This window comes from Natrix helvetica, assembly GCF_964273705.1.
Source record: "Natrix helvetica genome assembly, chromosome: 9".
In the NCBI taxonomy this organism is placed as follows: domain Eukaryota; kingdom Metazoa; phylum Chordata; class Lepidosauria; order Squamata; family Natricidae; genus Natrix; species Natrix helvetica.
This window is the reverse complement of record NC_138560.1, coordinates 2,827,989-2,855,496: the sequence shown is the minus strand read 5'-3', so window position 1 is coordinate 2,855,496 and position 27,508 is coordinate 2,827,989. Positions and strand designations below refer to the sequence as shown.

The 27,508-nt window shown below is 45.8% G+C and overlaps 1 protein-coding gene across 1 annotated transcript in view; it reads left to right on the top strand.

Moving 5' to 3' along the window:
- The window catches only part of SLC8A2 (solute carrier family 8 member A2), a gene marked incomplete at its 5' end in the record, with an annotated part of 57,915 nt that extends 32,940 nt beyond the window's left edge, over positions 1–24,975 (top strand). The window contains 6 exons of the mRNA XM_081961651.1: positions 5,396–5,499; positions 6,110–6,127; positions 16,875–16,999; positions 18,916–19,015; positions 21,359–21,634; positions 22,761–24,975. Coding sequence (XP_081817777.1) covers positions 5,396–5,499; positions 6,110–6,127; positions 16,875–16,999; positions 18,916–19,015; positions 21,359–21,634; positions 22,761–23,137 — 1,000 coding nt within the window. The 3' untranslated portion in view covers positions 23,138–24,975. The remainder of the gene's footprint in view (positions 1–5,395; positions 5,500–6,109; positions 6,128–16,874; positions 17,000–18,915; positions 19,016–21,358; positions 21,635–22,760) is intronic.
- Between the last annotated feature and the right edge of the window lie 2,533 nt (positions 24,976–27,508).

The window sequence follows — 27,508 nt, the reverse complement described above, 5'->3', positions numbered from 1 at the left end:
AAATCCCGCTCGTCTCTGGAATTAAGAGGGCTGCGAATCGGACAGGTGGAAGCAGAATGGATCTTTTGCTGCTGAGACCTTGGGGAGGGGGGGTTTCCCTCGATGGGGGCTCGTCTGTCTTTGGTCCCGATTGGAGGACCGAATTTAAAGGAGCAGCGCTGGGATACTTTTTGGACTGATCTTGGAGGGGTGGGGAAATGAAGCAAACTAGCAACGGCGATGAGGAAATCCGTAGCTGGGAACTTGAGCTAAATACTTTGGAAGGGGTCAGGCGTGGAAGGCCCCGTGCCTCCGTGAAGGTCCGATGAAACTGGATTGATTGCTAAAAAGTGTCTGCGAAGGAACCTTCTCAAGTAGCATTAGCCCTTGCTTGACGTTAGATAACGGTGGAATCCAAGAGGAGCTGGGCTTAGCTTGCTTGTGACTATGTGGAGATTCTAGGCTAATCCCTCTTTTAACTCCGCCCCCAGTTGCTGACACTCCATTTCCTACAGAGGAAGCCAAAGGAATACGGAATAAGCCTACTCTAGAGAGGAGCTTCCTTGAAGGCGAGGTGGCGGAAATTTTGAGTAGATTGGAGAACCGGGAAATACCACCTCTGGCTGGCCCCGCCCAGAGGTGAAATTCAGCAGGTTCTGACCAGTTCTGGAGAAACGGTAGTGGAAATTTTGAGTAATTCGGAGAATGGCAAATGCCACCTCTGGCTAGCCCCAGAGTGGGGTGGGAATGAAGATTTTGCAGTACCCTTCCCCTGCCACGCCCACCAAGCCATGCCCACAGAACCAGTAGTAAAAAAAAAAACCTGAATTTCACCACTGGCCCCGCCCCATCTATTCTCTGCCTCCTGAGTCCCAGCTGATTGGGAGGGAATGGGGATTTTACAGTATCCTTCCCCTGTCACGCCCACCAGGCCATGCCACGCCCACCAAGCCCCGCCCACTGAACCAGTATTAAAAAAAATTGAATCCCACCACTATAGGGACAGGTCTGTTAAATTATTTGGAGTCCAGCTTGTCTCCCAGAATGGTTCCTTTGACATGACGTCGGAAGGAAATGGTGGGAGGTTGGGGACACCCCTCTATGGGAGGTCAGGGCCTTTCAAGCTTGAAGGTGGGTGGAACTTCCACTCCCAGAATTCCCCAGCCAGCATTCTGAATTCTGGGAGTTGAAGTCCCCCCGTCTTCAAGTAGCCGAGGTTGATCAGGTGATGGAGAACCTATGGCCCGTGTGCCCAAAGTGGCACATGAAGCCATGTCGCCCAGCATGCGAGGCCTTGCCAGTCTGTCTCCCAGGTTGGTGGCCCGTCTGCGCCCACCACAATCAGCTATCCTTCGTGCGCGCAGCAGTGCCAAAAAGCAGCATGTGCCTGTGTGCTGGCCAGCTTATCCTTGGGTGCGCATGCATGCTAGAACCTGGAAGTTCGGCTTTCCTGGAGTGCAGCCGTGATGAGTGCATGCAACGCGACACTTCCACACAACCTCTTTGGCACTCAGCGCTGAGAAGATTCTCCATCACTGCTTTAGGAGGTTGGTTGGCTTATCAGCCAGGGCTTACAAACCATCTAATGAGGCATGATGCTGTCGGGCAGGCTGGCTGAGGATAATGGGTCTCGTGATCTGAATAACCCTTCTTCCCCACCAGCCAGCCAGCTGCTAGAGGCAGGCGAAAGGGTTGCCAAGCCACTCCGTCATCTGCCTGTTTGTATCTCGGGAGTGTCAGGCTCTGGAGCGGCGATACCGAGGGATGTTTTGACAGGCTAATGCCGGGCCCCCTTGGGGATAATGTTGCACAGTTAGAGTAGACGGACTTGTTTTTCCAAAGGTGTTTATTTTTAAAAAGCACGTTAAAGAACGGTTGCTGGAATTGGGTCTGTCTCGTTTAATGAACGGAAGGACTAGGGGTGACACGACAGCAGGGTTTCAATCTCTAACCTCCAGTGTTGCAACATCCACAACTTATACAATACAATACAATAGCAGAGTTGGAAGGGACCTTGGAGGTCTTCTAGTCCAACCCCCTGCCTAGGCAGGAAACCCTATACCATTTCAGACAAATGGCTATCCAGCATCTTCTTAAAGACTTCCAGTGTTGGGGCATTCACAACTTCTGGAGGCAAATTCTGTTCCACTGATTAATTGTTCTAACTGTCAGGAAGTTTCTCCTCAGTTCTAAGTTGCTTCTCTCCTTGATTAGTTTCCACCCATTGCTTCTTGTTCTGCCCTCAGGTGCCTTGGAGAATAGCTTGACTCCCTCTTCTTTGTGGCAACCCCTGAGATATTGGAAGACTGCTATCATGTCTCTCCTAGTCCTTCTTTTCATTAAACTAGACGTTCCCAGTTCCTGCAACCGTTCTTCACATGTTTTAGTCTCCAATCCCCTAATCATCTTTGTTGCTCTTCTCTGCACTTTTTCTAGAGTCTCCACATCTTTTCTACATCGTGGCGACCAGAACTGAATGCAGTATTCCAAGTGTGGCCTTACTAAGGCATTATAAAGTGGTATTAACCCTTCACGTGATCTTGATTCTATCCCTCTGTTGATGCAGCCTAGAACTGTGTTGGCTTTTCTGGCAGCTGCTGCACACGGCTGGCTCCTATTTAAATGGTTGTCCACTAGGACTCCAAGATCCCTCTCGCAGTTACTACTATTAAGCAAGGTACCACCTATACTGTCCCTGTGCAGTTGGGTTTTCTAGCTTAAATATAAAACCTGACTTTTCTCACCATTGAATTTCATTTTATTAGATAGTGCCCTATTTTATTCTAGTGGCAAGCCGTTCCACTGATTAATTGTTCTTAATATGTTTTTTTTTTCTTTGTGGCAGTCCCTCAAATACTGGAACCCTGCTATCATGTCGCCCCTAGTCCTTCTTTTCATTAAATGAATACCCAACATATCTTCCCAAAAGGTAAAGGTTCCTCTCACACATATGTGCTAGTCGTTCCCGACTCTAGGGGGCTGTGCTCATCTCGGTTTGAAAGCCGAAGAGCCAGCGCTGTCCAAAGACGTCTCCTTGGTCATGTGGCTGGCATGACTCAACGCCGAAGGCGCACGGAACGCTGTTCCCTTCCCACCAAAGGTGGTTCCTATTTTTCTACTTGCATTTTTTGCGTGCTTTCGAACTGCTAGGTTGGCAGAAGCTGGGAAAAGTCACGGGAGCTCACTCTGGTACGTGGCGCTAGGGATTCGCACTGCCGAACTGCCGACCTTTCTGATCGACAAGCTCAGCGTCTTAGCCACTGAGCGTGGTTTAAAACCAGTTTTAAATCTGATAGATATAATTGTGTAGTTTGGCAATTTCTTGATTTTGCAATGCACTTAGATTCTGGGCCAGGGCGCATGGACGGCGATGTATCGGGCCTGTTCATGTGGCCCCCCCTCTTTTCTTAAATGTTGCAATTAAGATCAGGGATGCTAAACTGGAATCAAGCCCATCGATCAATCCAAAACCAATCAATCAAAATCAGTTGCGCTTCCCCTCTCTATTTTTTGCTTGAGCCCCCTCCCCCTCCCCCCCCCCAACCCTCTGGTGGACTTGATCTCTTTCTCTGACTGCCCAACCCATCAGCCACTTCCTTTTGGAGGCAGGGAGGGGGGAGAGAGAAAACGCCCCCCCCCTGATCGTTTGTCAGTAATTGATTTCTTAGCACTTCAGGTCAACAACAAAAATCTCAGTTACCATGGCAACCCTTCCCCGGTGCTGCGCCCAGGAGGGGGCCGGTGGAAGGCGGTGCCCACTCCTTCCTTTCGTGCCAGTCCCGAATCTGCTTGCTTCCGTTGAAGGGATGCAATTTGAAGAAGGAAAGTGGGCACATGGGCGGGTGCCGGGCGGATGGGGAGTGGGCCGAAGGGGTCTTTGGGTTTTGGCTGGGGAGAGTCCTCTTCCTCTCTGCCTGTATCCATCAGGGGTCCCTTGTGGTCTTAGTGGCTGCCCTGTGTTTTTTTTAATATAATTTTATTTTAATTTTGAATAAACACAAACGGACAAAACACACACACACACACACAAAACCATCTTCCATTACAAACTGTAGAAAGTGTGTCGATTGGTTACAAAAAACTTCCTTGCATCCCTTCCACGGTCATCGCCTACAATTCATATCAAATCATATAGTTTAAATCAAATATATTTATATATATATTACTATCATCATACCTCAACCTTCATTTGACTATAATTGTTTTTATGTCCTTTTATATAAAATATTCCAGAGATAAAGCAAAACCACATAATCCCATTCCATTAGCTCTTCCCAATATCACCCAGTAACATTACATCTTTATAACATGTTCTAAATAAAAATTGGTTATATTTAATAACAGAGTTTCTAAACCTCCTTTCGTCATCACCATTTGCAATTTATATCAAATTTCCTCTTATCAAACCAATACATATATATGCATTATTATCATTATCAATCAATTATTTAACTATATCCATTATCCCTTCATTTTAAACATAATGCTCTAAATTTAACTACATTTGACTTAATTTTTTTATTATATGCTTTCATTAGATTAGATCAACCTGTGTTTTTCCAGTAATAGTGCAGTCTTATGTCTCTTGCCATTTGTGGCCTCAGTATTCTGGTTATTTCCTTAGTAAGTGTTGTATGCACTTCTCTTCGCAACTTATTGCTTATTGCATATCTTGTATAAGCTTGAAACCCTCCATCTGCTTCTTCAATCAGCTTATCTTTGGTTATCACTAGTGCTTCTGACAAAATTGAGTGAACAGTGAGTTCTAGTTCTACCTTAGTGCTGAAAGCCAGCCTGGGGGAGGTATCTTTGGGCCAAGCACCAGGAGACATGAGTTCTAGTTCTACCTTAGCCATAAAAGCCGGCCTGGGGGAGGTATCTTTGGGCCAAGCACCAGGAGACAGTGAGTTCCAGTTCCACTTTAGACATAAAAACTGCTGGTGAGGCCAATCACCAGGAGACAGTGAGTTCTAGTCCCACCTTAGACCTGAATGTCTGTTGGGTGACTTTGAGCCAATCACCAGGAGACAGTGAGTTCCAGTTCTGCTTTAGGCATAAAAACTGGCTGGTGACTTTGGGCCAATCACCAGGAGACGGTGAGTTCTAGTCCCACTTTAGGCATGAAAGCTGGCTGGGTGACAGTCAATCACTTTCTCAATTCAACCTACCTCACAGGGTTGCTGTTGGGGGGGGAAATAGACGGAGGCAGGTAGATACGCTCGCCACCTTGTGCTCTTCAGAAGCAATGAATAAAGTCAGGATAAAAGTCAGATCAATTAATCAACCCACATAGGGAGGGGTTACTAGGGCAGCCTTTCAGATGCCTTGTAGACGCTTTGAAGCTTCTCTAGGCCGAGAAAGTCCTTTCCACTTTCATCCGTTTCGCCTGGTTTCTTCCCTCTTTTTCGCTGCACAGAAAATCGCTGCATGTGAAAATTGTGGACGTGGAAGAATACGAGAAAAAAGACAGTTTCTTCATTGAACTGGGCCAACCCCGTTGGTTGAAAAGAGGGATCTCCGGTAAGTGACCGAAGAGGAAATTCCACCCATCTTAAAGCATGCTGGCTGGGGAATTCTGGGAGTTGAAGTCCACCATGTGACTGGGGAATTCTGGGAATGGAAGTCCACCCGTCTTAAAGCATGCTGGGTGGGGAATTCTGGGAGTTGAAGTCCACCATGTGACTGGGGAATTCTGGGAATGGAAGTCCACCCGTCTTAAAGCATGCTGGGTGGGGAATTCTGGGAGTTGAAGTCCACCCATCTTAACGCATGTGACTGGGGTATTCTGGGAGTTGAAGTTCACCCATCTTAACGCATGTGACTGGGGTATTCTGGGAGTTGAAGTCCACCCCTTTTAAAGCATGCTGGCTGGGGAATTCTGGGAGTTGAAGTCCACCCGACGGTCGTAAGTGCAAGGACCGATCACAGGCCTCATTGCCTTTGTGACTTCAAACAGTCGTTAAAACGAATGCTTTATTAAGTTGAGGACTATCTACAAAGGGTTCGTTTGATGGGAGTCCCCACTCAATTTAGGGTCTCAGGTTTTGGTGCTACCTTTATGCTAAATATTATGCAATTATACTAATTGCATAATTTCTCTCTCCCTCTCCCTCTGTTTCTCTGCTTGCAGCTCTCCTGCTCCATCAAGGTAAGCCCCCTCCCCTTTCCCCTTTTTCTCACTTGTCCAGCCAGTTTTCCATCCACAGTTAGACTGACCGCAGACTTCCCCTTCTCACTTCGCTGTTCTCTGCCTGTCCATCTTTCTTTCTTTTTCGGTAATCCTATAGATGTCTTTCTCGTTATGCTCTCTTTCCTTGTTTATTTTATTCTTCTATTACCTTACTTCTGTTCTTCTCGTTTCTTTCTTTTTATTGTTGGTAAGCCACTCTAGACTGCCCCCACGGCAAGCTAGATGGCCGATAAATTTAATGAAATAATAATAAGATAATAATGGGGGTATCTACTCAGAATGCATCGCAGGCACCCACCAGTACTGCCCAGGCCTAGATGGCATTTTGGGGTCCAGTTTGTTAAAATTATTGATGTTCTGCTCGCTTGCCATACGTTTGGGTTCTCCCTTTCTGCCTCAAAGTAATGTGCTCGGGTGTTTTATTGCACCCATTTTACCCCTTTTTTAAATGTTTCCTCAATGTGATCGATGATTATCAAAGGGTTTGGGTGTGTAAAGAGCCATAGTGGCCCAGCGGCTAGAAAGCAGGATTGCAGGCTAACTCTGCCCACATCCAGGAGTTCGATCCTGACTGGCTCAAGGTTGGCTTAGTCTTCCATCCTTCTGAGGTGGGTAAAATGAGGACCCAGATTGTTGGGGGCAAGAGGCTGACTTTGTAAACCACTTAGAAAGAGCTATAAAGCCTTGAGAAGCGGTATATAAGTCTAAGGCTATTGCTAAGTGTGAAGGAAGGAAGGAAGGAATTCAGGAAGGAAGGACGGAATTAAGGAAGGAAGGAATTAAGGAAGGAAGGAAGAAAGGAAGGAAGAAAGGAATTAAGGAAGGAAGGAATTAAGGAAGGAAGGAATTAAGGAAGGAAGGAATTAAGGAAGGAAGGAATTAAGGAAGGAAGAAAGGAATTAAGGAAGGAAGAAAGGAATTAAGGAAGGAAGAAAGGAATTAAGGAAGGAAGGAAGGAATTGAGGAAGGAAGGAAGGAATTGAGGAAGGAGGAAAGGAATTAAGGAAGGAAGGAATTAAGGAAGGAAGGAAGGAATTGAGGAAGGAAGGAAGGGCCCTGGTGGTGCAGTGGTTAGAATGCAGTATTGCATGCTGATTCTGCCCACTGCCAGGAATTCGATCCTGACTGGCTCAAGGTTGGCTCAGCCTTCTGTCCTCCTGCGGTCGGTCAAACGAGGACCCAGATTATTGAGGTCAAGAGGCCGATTCTGTAAACCGCTTAGAGGGAGCAGCATATAAGTCTATGGCTACTGCTAAATATATCCCATTCACCCTTACGTAGCCTTTTGCACCAAAGGGAACATCGAGCCCAATTTCACATGTTCTTTATCATCAACCTGGGAGGTTGTTGTTGTTGTTTTTTTAAAAAAGAAGAGACAGGACAGCCCTTTGTCCAGAATGGGATGAGGTCACCTTCTTGGGCGACGGAGGGTTGGACTGGAAGACCTCCAAGGCCCCTTTCCCCACTCTTGTCATTCTGACAAAAACACCTGCGCAAAATGTGAAAAGAATTTCTAAGGACGGTGAAAGAATTCCTTTGCGGGGAGTGGGGAGGGGCAGTGGGGGGAGTGAGCAGGCACACAGATCGGCCCATGCACGTGCCTTCTTCGCACCTCCTGACCCAGGTGCGGGAAACAGCACCTGTCAACCAGAAGAAGAAAAAAAACATTGGCCACTTTCGCCCTGCCTTGCTTGCTGGCAAATGGGGGCGAACCCCATCCTGCCCCACCACCTGACAGGCCTGGAAGGAAAATACATCGTCGGGCAGCGCCCAGATCCCAGATCCATGACAGCTGCCTTCTTCTCCACATCTGTGCCAGAGAGGAGGAGGAGGCCTCCTTTGCAATGGGGAGCGGGGGATGCCACGGGAGGGAAGTGCGTAGGAGAAACTGTATGCGCTGCGCCTGAGCATTTTGTACGTTAGCTCCATTCTGGGGGAGAGGGAGTGTGTGGGTGAGAAACTATGCACTGTGCAAGGAATGTGCAGCCGCTTCCAAGAGATCAAGCCCATCCTGCTTCTAAAGCCCCTTCTGCTTGGGAGAAGACCACCCCCCACAATTCTGCAGCACCTGCCAAAAGACCAGGGGGTTTTACGGGAGGGGCGCGGCAGAGGGAGACAACACAGGGACGGAATTTCACGGCTGCCCAAAGGCAAAATTAAAACCCGCCGAAATCAAGGATCCAGCCGAAATGTCCGTGCAAAATGTTCCAAACCTCTCTGGTTGGGTCTTGGATCCCGGAGAAATGATGCTACCTAGTTTGGATAATTCTGAGGGACAGCCACCGAGCTCGGAGGGCAGCGAGGCCAACCCCGAGCTACAGATATTCTCCTTTATTGACAGAGAGAGACAGGCAGGGGATGGAATTCAACTCCCAGAATTCCCCAGCCAGCCCTGGAATTCTGGGAGCTGAAATCCACCCAGCTGAAGAGCTGTTGAATTCGAGAACTGTGACAGATCTTGGGATGGTGGAGGGGAAACTTGACGATGGAATGCGCAATAAATTCTGATGATTTTTTTCTTCCATTTTTGGGGGTGGGGGTGGGGGTGGAGATTGAGGTTCTGCCTAGCTCTCAATTCTGCCCAAGAATAAGATAAACTAAGAAAAACAAAGAATGTTGTTTCATCACACAATCCAGGAAGAGTGCTCTAAAAAAGGGGGTCACCAATTGGGGGTCCGCAGAAAAATTATTTGCGTTTTTTATATGGCACTAAATCAGGCGTCCTCAAACTACGGACCCTGGGACGGATACGTGCAATGAAGGCTTGTGTTGCTGCAGAGAGTCTCCCCCTTCGGGGTCTTTTTGTGGGGGTCGGAGGGGGGCAGAAATTCTGACTTGGGGTCTGCTTCGGCCTCCTGGTGGGGGGCTTTGGGTGAAGGCTGGGGGGAAGAGCCGCTGGTGGCAAAGAGCCGGAGGGCCTCGTTCCAGTAGGACTGCATCATGGCCTGGAACTGGTTGACCATCTCAGCCCGCTGAGCCTCCAGGCACCGGCACCTGGCCTTGCATTCCCGCAGGTCTTCCCTCTGCTTGGAAAGCCTATGCTCCTAGTCCTCAGTGAGGTGCTTCCACTGAGCCTCCTTCTCAGTCAGATCTGATTTGAACTGAACTGTTTTGCCAACTCTTTCTCCTGGGGGCTGCTTAGCTCCAACAACGGCTTCCTGTTGGGGCCCTAAGGAGCCCAGGCAGGCGAGGAGGGGTTGGGAGGAGAGGGGCGAGTAGAGTCCGGCAAGGTGCCCCTAGACATGAGTGACATTGAGTTGGCCATGCCCACCCAGTCACATGACCACCTAGCCACGCCCACCTAGCCGGTCATTAGGCAGATCATATTAGTGGTTGGTGGGATTTAAAATTATTTTTTTTTTTTTTTTTTTTTATAAATGTTTATTTATTTTTCTTTAAAAAGACAAGACAACACATAAGATACAAGAGCAGGGAAGTAAAAAAAAAACACATTTTCATCAAGCATGTCGTTTGGTTACAAGTTTTTGTGCGATGGTTTTTACAATTAAGGATGCGTTCACTAATTATCCATTAAATATAGTTAAATATTTCATTGAGCATTGCATGTTCAAGTTACCATAGTATTCTTTCTTTTATGACAACCCTTATTTCTTTATCTCTACAATTATGTACTAGGTAACAATAGGTCTTTATAAAATTGTATCACCATTCTCTCAAAAATAAAAGTGGAGATTAAGTCAAAGAAAAAAAGAAACTCATTACTTCATATAAGACATTTCTATTTTCCATTAATCTTAAAGTTTCCAATCATCCTCAACTCCAAATTTAATTTCCCATTATTATTTGTCAATCCATGTAGTCATTAAATATTTTAATCTATATTCACATCCATTGTTCATTACATCATCATTATTCCATTTTATATTATAAAATAGTCACCAGCCATAATCATACCTAACAGTTTAAATCATCTCACTCTTATATATTAAATACATTATTATTCTTATCTCGTATAAGTAAATGGTCTATTTCATAATAAAGACTTAATATGTATAGAAAGAGAAAAGAAAAAAAAAGAAAGAAAAAAGAGAGAGATTTTTTCAAAACATTAAGTATAACTTTCTATTATTATTACATATAAGATAGGGTAAAGAAAAAGAAAAGATTCACTTCCAAGTTTTTTTATCCAACCATTGATAAAACAAGTCCCATACTTTATAAAATTGCTCATCCTCTAATTCTCTAATTTCAAATGTAAGTTTACTCATTTCTGCACAGTTCATTATCTTCCAAACAATTTCCTCCTCTGTTGGTACTTTCTCATTTTTCCAGTATTTAGCAAATACAATTCTAGCAGCTGTTAAGACATTTATGATCAAATATTTCAAGTCTTTATTGTATGTTTCTGGTATTATTCCCAATAAGAAAAGTTCTGGTTTCAAGTCTATATGTTTATGTATCATTTTCTCCAACCACATGTGTATTTTAGTCCAGTATCTCTTAGCTTCAGGACAAGTCCACCACATGTGGTAATATGTGCCGGGTGTATGTTGACATTTCCAGCATTTTTCAGACTTATTCTTCGACATTCTTGCTATTCTCGATGGGGATAAATGCCACCTATAAAACATCTTATACAAATTTTCTTTATATGCAGTTGACATTGTCATTTTATAATTTTGAGTCCACAATTTTTGCCATTTTTCTAAATCAATCCCATGTCCAAAGTTTTTTCCCCAGGCTAACATAGTTCCTTTCACTTGTTCTTCATATAATTTCACCTCTAATAAATAATCATAAAATTTTTTAATTAATTTTTCATCGTTACCTGTTAAAATTTTATCTAATTCAGTCAGTTTATCATAAAAACCCTCATTTTTTCGATCTTCATTGTATCTAGAATGTATTTGCACATATGAGTACCAATTGAGTTCAATACCTTCTTGTTTCAATTCTTGTATAGATTTAAGTTCACCCTCTGCATTCAATAATTCAGCATATCTAACTGCTTCTTCCCTTTTAAATATTATTGGATATGAAAAGGCTTCAATAGTTGATATCCAGACTGGAATTTTCAAGTAGTGCGACCTCTTAACCTTCTGCCAGTTTAATAACAGAGCCTCTCTTATAGAATGGTCTCTAAAGTAACCATGTTTTTTAGTTCCTTTATACCATAAGTATGCATGCCATCCCAACAGCAAGTCATGACCTTCTAGATTCAAAAGCCTATCATTTCTTAGCATTATCCATTCCTTGATCCACATCAGACTAGCTGCCTGATAGTATAACTCCCAATCAGGTAAACCCCACCCTCCCCTTGATTTGGAATCTTGTAACAATTTACATTTTATTCTTGCTTTTTTCCCTTGCCATATAAATTTCAACACTATTTTATTTAATTCTTCAAAATATCCTTTCCCCAACTTAATTGGAATAGTCTGAAACAGGTATAACAGTCTAGGTAAGATATTCATTTTGATTGTTGCGATTCTACCAATCATTGATAATTGAAGATTCTTCCATTTCGCCAAGTCTGTTACAATTTGTTGCTTCAATTTAATATAATTATCTTCTTTGAGAGTGCTGCACTTGGCTGTTAGGTGAATCCCCAAATATTTAACTTTGTTTGTGATTTGCATTTCCAAATTTTCCGCCAATTCTTCTTTTTGTTTTCGGGGTATATTTTTTGTTAAAATCTTTGTTTTGTCTTTGTTTATTTTTAAACCTGCAACTTTTCCATACGCCTCGATTTCTCCTATCAGTTTAGGTGCAGATTGAAATGGCTCCTCAAGGATGAAGACTAAGTCGTCAGCAAATGCTTGCAACTTGTATTCTTCCTTTTTAATGATCATTCCCTTTATTTCTTCCTCTTCTCTAATCTTTCTATTTAGTACTTCTAATGTTAAAACAAAAAGCAGTGGTGACAGTGGACAGCCTTGTCTCGTACCTCTTTTAATTTCAATTGGATCCGTCAGCTCTCCATTTATCATTATCTTGGCTGTTTGCTTGTGATATATCGTTTGTATGGCTTGAATAAAATTCTTGCCAAAATTCATTTGTTCCATTTGTTGAGTCATAAATGTCCAATTCACGTTATCAAAGGCTTTCTGCGCATCCAAGAAAATCAAAGCCATTTGCTTCTCAGAGTGGACCTGATAATATTCTAAGGTATTTAGAATTGTCCTTATGTTATCTCTAATTTGCCTCTTTGGTAAAAAACCATTTTGGTCCGGGTGGATAAACCCATTTAGGTATTTTTTCAGTCTCTCTGCCAGTATTGAGGCAAATAGTTTATAGTCTGAGTTCAACAAGGAGATAGGTCTATAGTTCTTAATTTGCGTATGGTCTGCCTCCTCTTTGGGTATTAATGTAATATATGCCTCCAACCATGAATTAGGTATTTTACTTTCAATCATTACTTCATTCATGACTTCTAGTAATGGAACGGCCAAGGATTTTTCTAATGTTCTATAGAATTCCACAGGAAGGCCATCCGGTCCCGGGGCCTTCCCATTATTTTGTCTTTTAAGGGCCTCAGTTAATTCCATCATTGTTATTTTATCTTCAAATATAGTTCTAGTATCATTTGGTATTTGGGGGAGTTTGGCGTTTTGTAAATATTGTTTCACTTCTTTCTCTTCTATGTTCTCTTGTTCATACAGCTTGGCATAGTAATCTTGAATAATTTTCCTTTTTTCCATATTTCCATGATGCAATTGTCCTTGTTCATCTCTTAGTTGTAGTATTTTCTTGGTCTCTCTTTCTTTTCTCAGTTTATAAGCCAGCCATCTGCCTGGTTTATTTGCATTTTCAAAATAGTTCTGTTTGGCGCCTCTGATTTTTTGGGCCAGGTCCTCCTTTTCCAATAGGTCAAGTTTGTGTTTTATTGTGTCCATCTTTATTTTAATCTCTTTCTTTTGTGGAGATTTCTGTAGTTCTTTTTCCAATGTGCTGTAATCTTTTTCTAGATCCTTAGACACTTGTCTTTTCTTTAAGTTTCTCTTTCTTATATAGTCTATTATCAAACCTCTAGAAAAGGCCTTCATTGTATCCCAAAGATTCTGTAAAGACGTATCTTCTTTTTTGTTTTCTTTAAAGAAGAAAGTCAATTCTTTTTCCATTTTCTTTACAAATTCTTTCTCTTTCAATATCCTGTTATCTAGTGTCCATCTCGATCTTCTTCTTTGTTGTCTCCAACCTATTGCCATTGGATTGTGGTCTGCCCAGATGTTTGGTTCAATCTCCACATCTAGTGCGCTGCTGGATATGCCCGTTGAAGCCCAAATCATATCAATTCTAGAGAACGATGAGTGTCTATTTGAATAAAAGGTATATTGTTTTTTAATGGGGTTCCTTTCTCTCCACACATCTTTTAGATTTATTTCATCCATCATCCTGAAGAAGGACTTTGGGAGTGTTTTTCTATTTTGTTTTGTTGTTTTGTGGGTCTTATAGTCCAGTTTCTGGTCTACAATACCATTGAAGTCTCCCATCATGCAAATGTCAGCATAGTCTAGATCAGAAATTTTCTTGTGAATTTTTTTATAAAAGTCATCTTGTTTTTCATTAGGGGCATAAATTCCAATTAGCAGTATTTTCCTAGCATTGTCCATTATTTCCACCATTAAAATTCTTCCATCTTCGTCTGTGTAGATTTGTTTCGCAGGGATTTTATCTTTAATGTAGAAGGTCACACCTCTTTGTTTACAGTCCGCTAACGAAGTAAAGTTTTTTCCCAGTTTTGGTTGTACTAATAAATGACTATTACTTTGTTGAATATGTACTTCTTGTAAGCAAATTATATCTAATTTTAATTTCCCTAATTTGTGGAATATTTTCGTTCGTTTACATGGCGAATTAAGTCCATTTATATTAATTGAGAGTAATTTTATTCCTTCCATCCTTATGTTTTATATATAGGATTTATAGCTCTAGTTGATCTTGGTTCCCGTTGTGCTCTACTCTCTACACCCCCAACAGCACCTTCTTCAATGTCAATTCCACCTACAGCACCCTCTGTCCTCTCAATTTCGGTTATGGGTAGATCCAGCAGTTGCACCGGTGGCTCTTCATTTCCAGGCTTTTCTGGCTTTCCTCTCAAATGTTCTGTGTAGAAAGCTTCTGCCTTCTCAATTGTATCAATTCTATATCTCTGTCCTTTCCATACAAACATGAGGCCTTCCGGAATCAACCATCTATAGTTAACTCCTATTTTAAGTAAGGCTGTAGTCAAGAATTGATATTTTCTTCTTTTCTCTCTCACCCGTCTTGGTATTTGCTTAAGAATTGCAATCTCCTTGCCTTTGTATTGCAGTTTTTTATCTCTTGTGTTTTGCAGGATTTGTAGTTTTAGTGCTTTTTTCGTAAATCTTACATGGACCTCCCTTGGGAGGGAGCTCCTCGTTGCATATCTTGTGTTAACTCGAAATGTCTCATCTATCCCGTCCATTATCTTCTCCTCAGGTATCCCTAGTATTTCTATGAGAATTTGGGATATTATTTGTGGCAGATTTTCACCCTTTTCTTCTACTATATTTTGAAACCTCAAAAAATATTCAGAGCGCTCCATCTCCAGTCCAATTATTACACTGCTTTCTGTTTCCACTTCATTCAATCTGGAATCAAACTCTTCATCCCTCTTCTCTCTCTGCTTCTCTCTTTCAGCAATTTTTTGCATAACATCTTCTTGTTTTTTGACCCACTGTTGTATATCTTTTATATTTCTCTCTGCTTCGTCTGTTTTTTTTTCTATGTTCTCCATCTTCGTTTCCACATTGTCCAACTTCTTTACAAGTGTATCAAATTTTTCATCAGAGCTTGTTTGAAGTTTCTGTATTGCTTGCATAATTGAATCTAATGATATGGTCTTCTCTTTTTCCTGTTGGATCATAGATTGTATTGATCTTTGTCCTCCTGCCGGTGAGGAGGCAGGGGTTGTTGTTGTAGAACCCACTGGTGTTGGCTTTCTACTCATCTTGCTATTTTACTCTCTCTTCTTCTTCGTTTTGTGGTTCAGTCCAATTGCAGTTAACACTAGAAAAAAAAAGAAGGTAGAAAGGGGAAAAGAGGGAGGGGGGGGAAATAGGGGAAGAGAGTGTATAGTAGTTAGATAAAAGTAATAGGGGGAGAAAGCAAGGTTTGATATAGGATATAAGAGAGAGGCAGAAGAGGGAAAGGGGCACAGAGAGAAAGTGGGTGGGAAGGGAAAGAAAAAGACAATCTGTATAAGAAAAATAAGGGTGGGTAAATGGAGCGGGAGGAGAGAAAGAAAAAAAAATGTATCTCTGTTATTTCAAGAAGAAAAAAAAAGGGGAAATAAGAAAAATGGAAAAAGAAAAAATTGCAGACCAAGGAAGAAAAAAAAAAGAAGGAAAAAATTGTTCAGCGCTTCCAGGCTCCAGGACTTCAAAAAAAAAAGAAAGAAAGAAAGAAACAACACACGCACCAACTAGAAAAGGGAAAAAGTCATCACATCCCCAGGAGAATAGTATAAACACTTGATGTAATTTCCAAAGTCACTCCAGTTTTCTCTTATAAGTCTTCCAAGATAAGTTTCCAGACCTTACAGCTCCACAAGGAACAGCCTGCAAAAACCATCTGTGTTCCTTGCTTCTTATCAGGTCCTGACCTTGAATAAATGTCTTTTTCTCAAAATAATCCCAGCTGTAGGAATTGGCAACAATGTTTCAAAGTCCGCTAGATGGCAGTGTTAAAGTAACAGTGTTAAAATGTATCCAGTCCCTAGCCCCTCGAAGCGCTGCCTAAAAGAGAAAGTTAAGCTCAGCACAAAGAGGAAAAAAAAAAAAAATCTTTCAGGCATTAAAAGGTATATAAGAAAAAAGGCTCTGATAAAGTCGCTTTAAAAAAAAAAGAAAAAATAAGGAAGGGGGAGTTAAAAATAAAGAGAGCTTCAACCGCAATTGTAACAACAGTAATAAAAGTCCCGTCTGGTTTCCAGTAAATAAAAAGGGAAGAACAAAAAGCCCAAATGGTTTCAATTAGCTCTATTCAAACCCGCCGCTAAGTCATCGGTTATTTTCTATTTCCTTTAATCTTCCAAATTAAGAGTGCCCTCTGTATAATTTAAGCAAAAAAGAAAAACTTTCTTCAAGTACTCTCACCAAACCACGGCATGCTTTCTCTCTCTCCTGCTCTTGCTTCACGGAGCCGTCAGCCGCTTTGGCAGCCCGGGGGCTGGCTCCTGACCGCAGGCAAAAAGGGGTTTCACCAGGGTTTCCAGAGACTTTGCGAGTGTCTCTGGGTCCCCCGGAATTTCCCCTTACCTCCCACTGTCTCTTCGGGACAGCTTGGGTCCAATGGTGGGATTTAAAATTATGAAAGCCGTGGTCCCTGAGGTCCGAAAGGTTGGTGACCCCTTCTCTAAAGCAAAGTTCTCCAATCTTGACCTCTCGTGGGCTTCAACTCCCAGAATTCCCAACCAGCAGGAGAACTAAGGAATGCATCAAGCGTGCTTTATTCTGACTGCTAAATGGATCTTCCCTATTTAGGAGCAGTGTATCTCTATCTAGTAGAAAATGGACCAAAAAAACCACCAACCCAAAAAAAACCAGACTAAACTAGGACTGGAGAGCTCTAGATTTGCATTCCAGTTCAGCACAGGCATGGCCTACTTCGCAGGTTTGTTGTGATGAAAAAAAGAGGAAAAGAGGAAGGGAACATTGGAATAAAATAACCATCCAATCCAATCTAGATGTTGGGTGATGTTATTTCTTTTTTGACTTAGCCGATGGTGACAAGAAACTCTCGGCCGAGGAGGAGGAAGCTTGGCGGATCGCTGAGATGGGGAAGCCCATCCTGGGGGAGAACTCCCGCCTGGAGGTCATCATAGAAGAGTCCTATGATTTCAAGGTAAGGAACAGGGCAGCTTCCCTTCCCTTTAAGCGAGAGACAGTGGAGGAATTCAGTTCGGGTCTGAAGGAAACAATTCCCTGGGCGGTTTTGGACGACTATTTCAACTTAAGCTCAGGGATCGATAGATGGATAGATGGATGGATGGGAAAGAGAGGGAGGGAGAATAAATAATAAAAATAAATGGTTATCAGATAGATGATAGATATAGACAGACAGATGATGGACAAATGAGGGAATGGATAGACGGACGGATGGGCGGACAGACAGACAGACAGATATGAATGATGGATAAATGATAGATAGATAGATAGATAGATAGATAGATAGATAGATAGATAGATAGATAGATAGATAGATGATAGATAGATAGATAGATAGATAGATAGATAGATAGATAGATAGATGATAGATAGAGAAAGAAAGAAAGAAAGAAAGAAAAGGATAGATAGATAAATAGAAGATGGAGAGAGAGATAAGGAGATACAGAGAGATATACATACAGAGACAGTCAAACAGAGAGAAAGGTATAGAGATATAGATAGATACAGAGAGAGAGAGAAGGATAGGTAAATAGAGGATAGATAGTAGATAGGTACCATAGATGGATGGATAGATAGATAGATAGATAGATAGATAGATAGATAGATAGATAGATAGATAGATAGATAAATAGATAGATATTATAGATATACAGAGAGACAGACACAGACAGACAGATAGACGGATTGGCTCATCGCACGCCACCCACGGCTCCTTTAAGAAGAGCGTAATATTCTTATTGTCATTATTATGACCGCTCACTGAAAACGGGGCTCCCTCTGGACGTTGCGCAGAGCGCCTGTCCCTGCCTCAGTTGGTTCCTTCAGTCGGATTCCTCCGGGGCTGAGAAATTCCCTGGGGGGCGCTGCTGTACTGGGGAGATGTACATAGAGAACCTGTAGGGACTTTCAAGATCCCCCCAGGGAATGACATGGGGAGGCTGCGTATTTTTCCGGGAAGTGGTGTGACATCTCCCCGTGCCACCCTCCTACACTGATGCTTGCCAGATGCTGAATAGAGAGGGGACTTGTCAGGGGCCTCCCAAAACCAAGGAAGTCACACGGTGAACCTACCAAGTAGATTTCTTTACAGTCGCGCACCTATAGACAGAATCTTGCCACAGTAAACTAAACTAAAGGTAAAGGTTTCCCTCGCACATATGTGCTAGTCGTTCCCGACTCTAGGGGGCGGTGCTCATCTCCGTTTCAAAGACGAAGAGCCAGTGCTGTCCGAAGACGTCTCCGTGGTCATGTGGCTGGCATGACTAGATGCCGAAGGCGCATGGAACGCTGTTACCTCCCCACTGGGAGTGTGTTGCTACCGGCATTATGGCTGGTTTGGCATGCAAAAAGCGACGGCCTCCTGCAGCCCTCTGCCAGTGCAAACGGGGCTCAGGAGGACCACACGCAGGGCTCCCGCCGGGCTCCGTTTCTGGCCATTACGGCCTCCTGCAGCCCTCTGCCAGTGAAAACGGGGCTCAGGAGGACCACACGCAGGGCTCCCGGGCTCCGTTTTCACTGGCAGAGGGTTGCAGGAGGCCGTTGTGGCTGGAAACGGGGCCTCAATGAGTGATGTCGAGCTCGCCACACCCACCCTGGCCATGCCCCTCCCCCCAGGTCAAACCCAACCCTGATGCAGCCCTCAATGAAATCGAGTTTGACACCCCTGGCCTAGCATTCTAGAGGCCTCATGGGACATTTGGAAACCACAAGGTTTAACCAGTTGTGGTTGCAGTCCAGATCTTACCCAGGGTTGCCCCAACAGACCCCTTCTCTGCTGCTGCTCCCGCCTCCACTCTGCCTACCTGGAGTTGATCCCAGTTCCAAGACCTGCTCCTCCACCCGGCCTCCTCACCCCCTCTCTTTCTGCCACAGAACACGGTGGACAAGCTCATCAAGAAAACCAATTTGGCACTGGTGATCGGCACCCACTCCTGGCGGGAGCAGTTCCTGGAGGCCATCACTGTGAGTGCAGGTAAGTGACACTTACACACACACACACCGCCACTCCCCTCCCACTGGAGCTAGCTCGGAGGCATCGAGGAAACGGCCCTTAGGGAAATCTGCTCCACGAAATGAAACTGCCAGGAAGCTTGCAGACAAATGCTGGGATAAGAGAGTCCCACCTTGACAGGTTGAAGATGGGCGAGATATCAGAAGAAAACTTTGACCATTCTGTAAGCCAAATTGTCAATAAAAGGGATAGAACGGTCTGAAAAAAATACTTACATGCTTGCTTAGCGACTCTGACCATGTTGTTAGTTGCGAAGTCGTGTCCGACCTATTGCAACCCCATGGACAACGTTCCTGCAGGCCTTCCTGTCCTCTACCATCCTCTGGAGTCCATTGAAGCTCACGCTGACTGCTTCAGTGACTCCATCCAGCCACCTCCTTCTCTGTCCCCTTCTTCCTTTGCCCTCCATCTTTCCCAGCATGAGGCTCTTCTCCAGGGAGTCCTTCTTCCTTCTCATGAGGTGGCCAAAGTACTTGAGTCTCCTCTTCAGGATCTGGCCTTCTAAAGAGCAGTCAGGGTGGATCTCCTCTAGCACTGACCGGTTGGATGGCCTTGCAGTCCAAGGGACTCAATGCAGGAGTCTTCTCCAGCACCAGAGTCCAAAGGCCTCCATTCTTTGGCGCTCAGCCTTCCTTATGGTCCAACCTTCACAGTCATCCATTGCAACTGGGAAAACCAGAGCCTTGACTATAAGCACTTTTGTTGGCAGGGTGATGTCTTTGCTTTTTAGTCGGCTGCCTAGATTTGCCATAGATTTCCTCCCCAGGAGCAAGCGCCTTTTAATTTCTTGGCGGCTGGGACTATATGCCAGCATAAAGTTCTGCACACTTTTGATCTTTCCTAGACTAATAGAAGGATATAATAGGGGCTGGAGTTGAACCCCTTTGGGGAGGGGGATTTCCTTATTTATCTTCTTATCCCCCCCCCCCAATGGACAATGATAACCCCCCCCCCCCAAAAAAAAACCCCACCACCCTGCCATTGGGTCTGGCACTGATGTTCTTGCAAGGCCAGGGCGCCCTCTATTGGTCAACATCCTACATAGCAGAAATGTGAAACTTCTTTGCCATGGGTTTGGGTTTTTTGGCAATATTTTGGCTCTGGTCAAAAGCTTTGCCTGTATTCTCTATTCGTGTACCGGGATATTCAGCTCTTTTCATCCATCCCTTGGCCTGGCTTTTAATTTCTCTAGTTGTAACAAAAAGGGCCCTGGGAACAGCTGTGCCATTGCAACTTGCGGCAAGGAAAAAGACAACTTTGCTACACGCTACATGTCTTTCCGCTTTCTTTTTCTGAATGTTCTTTCTACCAATGATGGAGGAGGAGGAGGAGGAGGAGGAGGAGGAGGAGGAGGAGGAGGAGGAGGAGGAGGAGGAGGAGGAGGAGGAGGAGGAGGAGGAGGAGGAGGAAACTAGGCTAAAAAGCTTATGAAATAACGCTCCAAACCTTGACCCAATTGATTGCAATGGGAGCCCATCAGTTTCAAGTGGCAGATGGTTCCCAGCTATACATACAGCTGTGGAGTTCCAATAGAAGAGAATATATGCAGCTCAGGGTTGAACTGATGGGGTCCTTGGTGCTCTCTGTGTTTGGCCATTTTCTTGCAGACCTTTCATGACCCAGCTAGGTAACCTCATCAGTGCTAGAAGGGAGTGGGGTTTGTGGAGAGGAGAAGGAGAAGGAGAAGGAGGAGAAGGAGAAGGAAAAGGGGAAGTGTAGGAGGAGGATTGTGGAGTCAATGATTTCTGAGCTTGGTGAGTTTCTTGCAGATGTTTCATTACCTAGCTAGGGAACATCATCAGTGCTAGAAGGGAGTGGGGTTTGTGGAGAGGAGGAGGATGACAACTACAGGTACTTGGTGCTCTCTGAGCTTGTTCGTTTTCTTGCAGACATTTCATTACCAAACTAGGTAACATCATCAGTGCTAAAAGGGAGTGGGATTTCCTCTCATTTTATCATCAAGAACACTCCCACCAACACGGACAGGGCTACTAGATACAAAATGAGAGCAAACTCCACTCCCTACTAGCACTGATGATGTTACCTAGTTTGGTAATGAAACGTCTGCAAGAAAACCACCAAGCTCAGAGAGCATCAAGGACCCCTCATAGTTGTTGTTGTCATCCTCCTCCTCCTCCTCCTCCTCCTGAACCCCACTCCCCTCTAAGTCAGAGACCACCAAGGACCTCATGGGAAGGACCTGTTTTACACCACCTTCGGATCACAACTCCCTACCCATCTTTTTCTGCCCACCTTCTCCCGTCTGCGCCGAACGTCTGGCTCAGGTATCCTTCTTCTCCCCAGGTGTGGAAGACGAGGATGAAGACGGGAGGGAGGAGAGGCTGCCATCTTGCTTCGACTACGTCATGCATTTCCTGACCGTCTTCTGGAAGGTTCTCTTCGCCTGCGTGCCGCCCACCGAGTACTGGAACGGCTGGGCCTGCTTCAGTGTTAGCATTCTGGTCATCGGCATGCTGACCGCCCTGATCGGCGACCTGGCCTCCCACTTCGGCTGCACCGTGGGGCTGAAGGACTCCGTCAACGCGGTCGTCTTCGTGGCCTTGGGCACCTCCATCCCAGGTGTGCTACCCACCTGCCCTATTCGTCACAAGGCCCTTAGCCCAGTCAGCCACCTCCGGGGTGGTTCTTGATTTATGACCATCATGGAGCCCTGAATTTTGGTCGTATGCAGTGGTGGGTTCCTACCGATTCGGCCTGGTTAGTGGTTTGGCGCCCCGGGTCGCTGGAACCAGCAGTAACCCAGGCCTGCCACACTTCCGAACTGATTCCCCGTCTCTTCTGCAGTTGCTGACCTGTTTCTGCGCATGTGCAGAAGAGTTTTTAGTAAACTGCACATGTGCAGCAATGCACAGCACAACAGGCGCGTAAGCGAAGCCAGCAGCGTGCACGCAAAATTTTTCTGCGGGCACAGAATGCCCTCTCTCAAGCGAACTGGTAGTAAACTGGTTAGGAACCCACCACTGGTCGTAAGGCATTACGGTTGTCAGTTGAGGCACCTTGTGTCCATTTTACAACTGTTTTAGGATGGTCGTAAAATGAATCACATAGTCATTAACCGAACCAGGAAGAATGAAGAAGTGAATTCAGCATTTCCAATCGGTGGGATGGGGTGGTTTTTTGTTTTGTTTTTTGTTTTGTATTTTCTGCTGGAAAATCAGGCGGAAAAATCAGACTCCAGTCGGTTAACAACTTGCAATCGTTTGTTTAGTGAATTACTGGGAAAAGTGGCTTGGGATTGTTCTTCCCACTTGCAATCACCGTTTTTGGCCATTTTAGGGGCCGTTTTCAGGCCTGAAAAGAGTCTTAAAACGGCTCTAAAACCAGCTTGTTTTGGGGGCATTTTGGGACATTTTTGGGCTGTTTTCAGGCCGTTTTCTGGTGCCCCCAAAGACCATCTGGAAACCATGCATGCCGAAAAACCAAAAGAGCAGCTGGCAATGGCACGCATGTCCACAGAGAGGGCTCTGTGTGCCACATCTGGCACGCGTGTCATAGATTCGGAATACATATGTCCCCTACTGCATATAACCCCCCCCTCCCATTTTCCCACAGCAGAAAATGTGGCAACCCAAAGCAAAAGACGGCTTCCAGGCCTGACATTCCCACTGGGTAGACCAGGACGGGCCCCGCGGGCCTTAAGTTGACGCCCCTGTTGTACACGCTCAACGCTCTCCTCTTTCCGCAGATACGTTTGCCAGCAAAGTGGCCGCCCTGCAGGACCAGTGTGCGGATGCGTCGATCGGCAACGTGACGGGCAGCAACGCGGTCAACGTCTTCCTGGGCTTGGGGGTGGCCTGGTCCGTGGCGGCCATCTACTGGGCTTTCCAAGGCAAGAACTTCGAGGTGCAGACGGGCACGCTGGCTTTCTCTGTCACCCTCTTCACCATCTTTGCCTTCGTCTGCATCAGCGTCCTCATGTACCGCCGGCGGCCGCACATAGGGGGAGAGCTGGGCGGACCCCAAACCGCCAAAATCCTGACCACCTGCCTCTTTGTGGGCCTGTGGCTTATCTACATCCTCTTTGCCGGCCTGGAGGCCTACTGCCACATCAAGGGCTTCTGAAGGAGGTCCCCACCCCGGAAGGAGGTGATGCGGGAGAGTGGACGCAACGGGGCTCATTTGGCGGCAGCTTCCACGTGGCCCCGTGGCCCCTTTCTCCACGGTTTCAAGCTTCTTCTGAAGACAAAGACCCTCCGCCATCTACGATGGGAGACGGATCGAGACGGAAGATGTCCTTCCCTCTCTTCTACCTGTCCGTTCGTTTTTGACCGACTATATTTTTCAGGCATCTTCTGATGGTTGGCCAACTCTTGTTCTCCAACTGAGAGACTTCTTCTCCCTTCTTGCTGGCCTCTAGCAAAGGGACCCTGGTCTGTTCCAATGTTGGGTGGGGGTCTCCTAAGCACTGAGGCTAGGTGTGCGAACCCAGAGGATTGTGTTAACCCCCCTGCCCCAATTGCTACACAATCCTTTGGCCCTCCCAAGGAACCCCATTGTGTTTCTCCTCAAGTGTTTTCCTGTGGCTATATCCTTTTCTCCAAGCTGGTACCCTTGGCCTGAATCCAGCACTCCCTTGACTACACGCGGAGAGAATTGGAAACCGATCTTGCTCTCTTTTTTTTTTGAAGCCAATGGCTCATAAAACTCGGGAGATAGACAGGCAGAAGAAGATCTGTGTCAGAAGCAAAATAAGACGTGTTACGAAGTCTCTCCTGCTGCTGGACCTTTTCCAGGCCCTTTCCTAGGGTCTAAAGTGGAGTGCAATCAGATCTGGAGAAGGTGGACCAGTTGCATCTGTCTCCATTCATAGGAACAACAGGGGGGGGGTGTATTTGGCCTCAGTACAGCCCCTTCCGCAGTTCAGATCCGGAGGGCAGGAGACCAGAGTTTCAGTCGAGGGATTTTGCTGCGTTTATGGGTACTGGGAAACAGTTGGGGCAGATCTATACACTTCTGTGGAAGTTACTGGTTTCCAGTCTTCTGCTTTGTTGGACAAAGGGATTCAAGAAACCATGTTCCTTCTTGGTCCCCATATTCCTGGGAAGATTGCACACTCCCCCCAGTTGATGTCCCTCTTGTAAGGCAGGATGCTTTCTTCTGCTCCTCTATTTATGTCCACCTCCTTGAATGACGCCTTCCTTTCTCCCTAGAAGCCAATGACCACAGCTGGATGGCAGGTTTGACCAATGGGAGTGAAGGTGGCAGCTGGGATGGGTGAATCTTTGCTCAGGTTCTCACTCCCTTGTGGCCAGATGCAGGGGGGGGGATGGGGGTTGTGATCCCATTGTTGTCTGATGCTATCGGTGTAATGCGAGGCCAATAAGGTCTAAGCAGGGATTTCCCTGCATTAGGAATGCTAGAAGAGGAAGGAATCGGGCTGGATTTCTGCCAAGGGGGACGTGAATGCACCGGAATGGAACCAGAATTTCAGGAGTGCCATCTAGAGCAACATCTGTTCACCTCTCCAACCTGTGTGGTCCAGTGTTCGTAGATTTCTTTTCTGGGGGGGGGGGTCAAGATTTTGCCTTGGGGCAAATGTGGCATCTGGGTGTACATTTAGGTCAGAGGTGTCCAAACTTGGGAACTTTAAGACTTGTGGACTTCAACTCCCAGAATGCTGGCTGGGAAATTCTGGGAACTGAAGTGCACAAGCCTTAGAGTTCCCAAGTTTGGACACCCCTGATTTAGTCAACTGCTGATTTTTAGAGATAGGGCCATCCCCCTGTCGTGCTTGCATGCCAATAGGAGAGATGGAAGAACTTGGAAGTCAAGTCTTGACAGATGTTCTGAGGATGGGAGAAGAAGATGTTGGATAGCCATCTGTCTGAAATGGTGTAGGGTTTCCTGGCTGGGCAAGGGGTTGGACTAGAAGATCTCCAAGGTCCCTTCCAACTCTGCTATTGTATTGTACTGTAAGACGTTTTGGTCGCCTTGAAATCAGTAGTGGTAGAGCTTGATTTGTGAGGTTGGGCTTGAAGGACTGAGTAGAAGATGTCACCCCAGTGGTGAAATTCAATTTTTTTTCCTACCGGTTCTGTGGGCATGACTTGGTGGGCGTGGCAGGGGAAGGATACTGCAGAATCTCCATTCCCTCTCCACTCCAGGGGAAGGATACTGCAGAATCTCCATTCCCTCTCCACTCCAGGGGAAGGATACTGCAGAATCTCCATTCCCTCCCCACTCCAGGGGAAGGATACTGCAACATCTCCATTCCCTCCCCACTCCAGGGGAAGGATACTGCAGAATCTCCATTCCCTCCCCACTCCAGGGGAAGGATACTGCAGAATCTCCATTCCCTCCCCACTCCACGGGAAGGATACTGCAAAATCTCCATTCCCTCCCCACTCCAGGGGAAGGATACTGCAGAATCTCCATTCCCTCCCCACTCCACGGGAAGGATACTGCAAAATCTCCATTCCCTCCCCACTCCACGGGAAGGATACTGCAAAATCTCCATTCCCTCCCCACTCCAGGGGAAGGATACTGCAGAATCTCCATTCCCTCCCCACTCCAGGGGAAGGATACTGCAGAATCTCCATTCCCTCCCCACTCCAGGGGAAGGATACTGCAAAATCTCCATTCCCTCCCCACTCCAGGGGAAGGATACTGCAGAATCTCCATTCCCTCCCCACTCCAGGGGAAGGATACTGCAGAATCTCCATTCCCTCCCCACTCCAGGGGAAGGATACTGCAGAATCTCCATTCCCTCCCCACTCCAGGGGAAGGATACTGCAGAATCTCCATTCCCTCCCCACTCCACGGGAAGGATACTGCAAAATCTCCATTCCCTCCCCACTCCAGGGGAAGGATACTGCAACATCTCCATTCCCTCCCCACTCTGGGGCCAGCCAGAGGTGATATTTGCTGGTTCTCCAAACTACTCAAAATATCCACTACTGGTTCTCCAGAACCTGTCAGAACCGGCTGAATTTCACCCCATATTACCCCCATCTTTTCTACGCAGAGGTTAGATGGGGTGGGAAGAAACGTGAAGCTTTCTTCAGGACCATGGACAGCTCTCCTAAGGGACAGCAGGCCAAGCTAGAGCGCCTACATCTTCTGCAACTCATCCATGGCTTTGCTTCCCTAGGAGACCTGGTGCTGATCCTTCACAGACCCCAATTTTGCATTTGTTGACTTCTGCAGATTAAAGGGAACAGAGGCATTTTGGGGGGACGGGATGCAGATCACCTGAGTCAGAGGTCTATTCGTGTCTTCTAGGAGGGATGGCCCAAGAATAGATTTCTGATGACGCCACTTGATTCCTTTCAGGATTTGGGAGGTCCGAGACCAAGGAACCCAAGGCCATTGTTGCTCAACTTTGGCAGTTGGAAGTTGTCTGAACTTCAACTCCCAGAATTCCCCAGTCAGCCCTGCTGTAGATTATGAGCACATGTGGATGGTTCCCCCCTCCCCCCCGTCTCGTTGGGGAAAAACGAGGGAAATTTTTTTCCCGTTTGTAATAATATTTTTCTAGGGTGGCAGGAGCCGTCCTTCTGATGATGAATGCTGAAACAGTTAGAAGGGAGATAGAGGAAGAGGAGGCAGCCAAAGAGGAGGAATATCTAGAACTAAACCTCACCAACTTCAAGATATGTGCCCTTCAATTCCCAGAACTCTAAGAGTTGAAGTCAGCGGTGGGATTCACTTAACCTCTGTACCGGTTTGCAAATGCGAGCCTGTGCATGCACACCGCCTTCTGCGCATGCTCGCACATTACGTCCGGGCAGGTGGGCGTGACCTCCTGCAGCCACTGCTACCGATTCCCCCGAACTGGAGTGAACTGGCTAAATACCACCTCTGGTTGAAGTTCCACACATTTTGAAGTTGCTGAATGAGAGAAACGATACTTAAGCACTTGCTTCAAGCCAATTGTCCAGCGGGAGGATCCTTTACTAGGGGCGAGTAACGAAAGCCTCGTTGGCCTCTTTTCTGAAGTAAGGTCTTTCTCTTTTGTACACACATCACAGACCCTGGGCGCACCCCCCCCCCAAATGCATCAGAGCTTGTACCATAATAGCACAAGGAAGCTTACTGGGTTTGGGTGATCGTGGCCTCAGAACCAGTAGATGTTGCTGGTTCCAGGTTCTCCAACTCTCGGCCACTGCACAGGCATTCAAGGTATAAACCATCATCCGTCCAACCCCGCCGTTTGTTGCCTTCATGCCAAGACTGGGAATAATCCAGCTTGACCAGAGAAACAGGCCATGATGCCCCTTCCAAACGGATCTAAAAGGGAGCCAAGGCAGAAGACGGAACAGGGTAGCCGTGCAAAGAAAGGACAGTATTCCAACTGGAGCTGGAACAACGATGGAGGGAGACGAAGGAGAGGATAGCAAAGATAGCCAGTTTGGTGTAGTGGTTAAGGTGCTGGCCAATCACCAGGAGACTGTGAGTTCTAGTCCCTTCTTAGGCACAAAAGCTGGTTGAGTG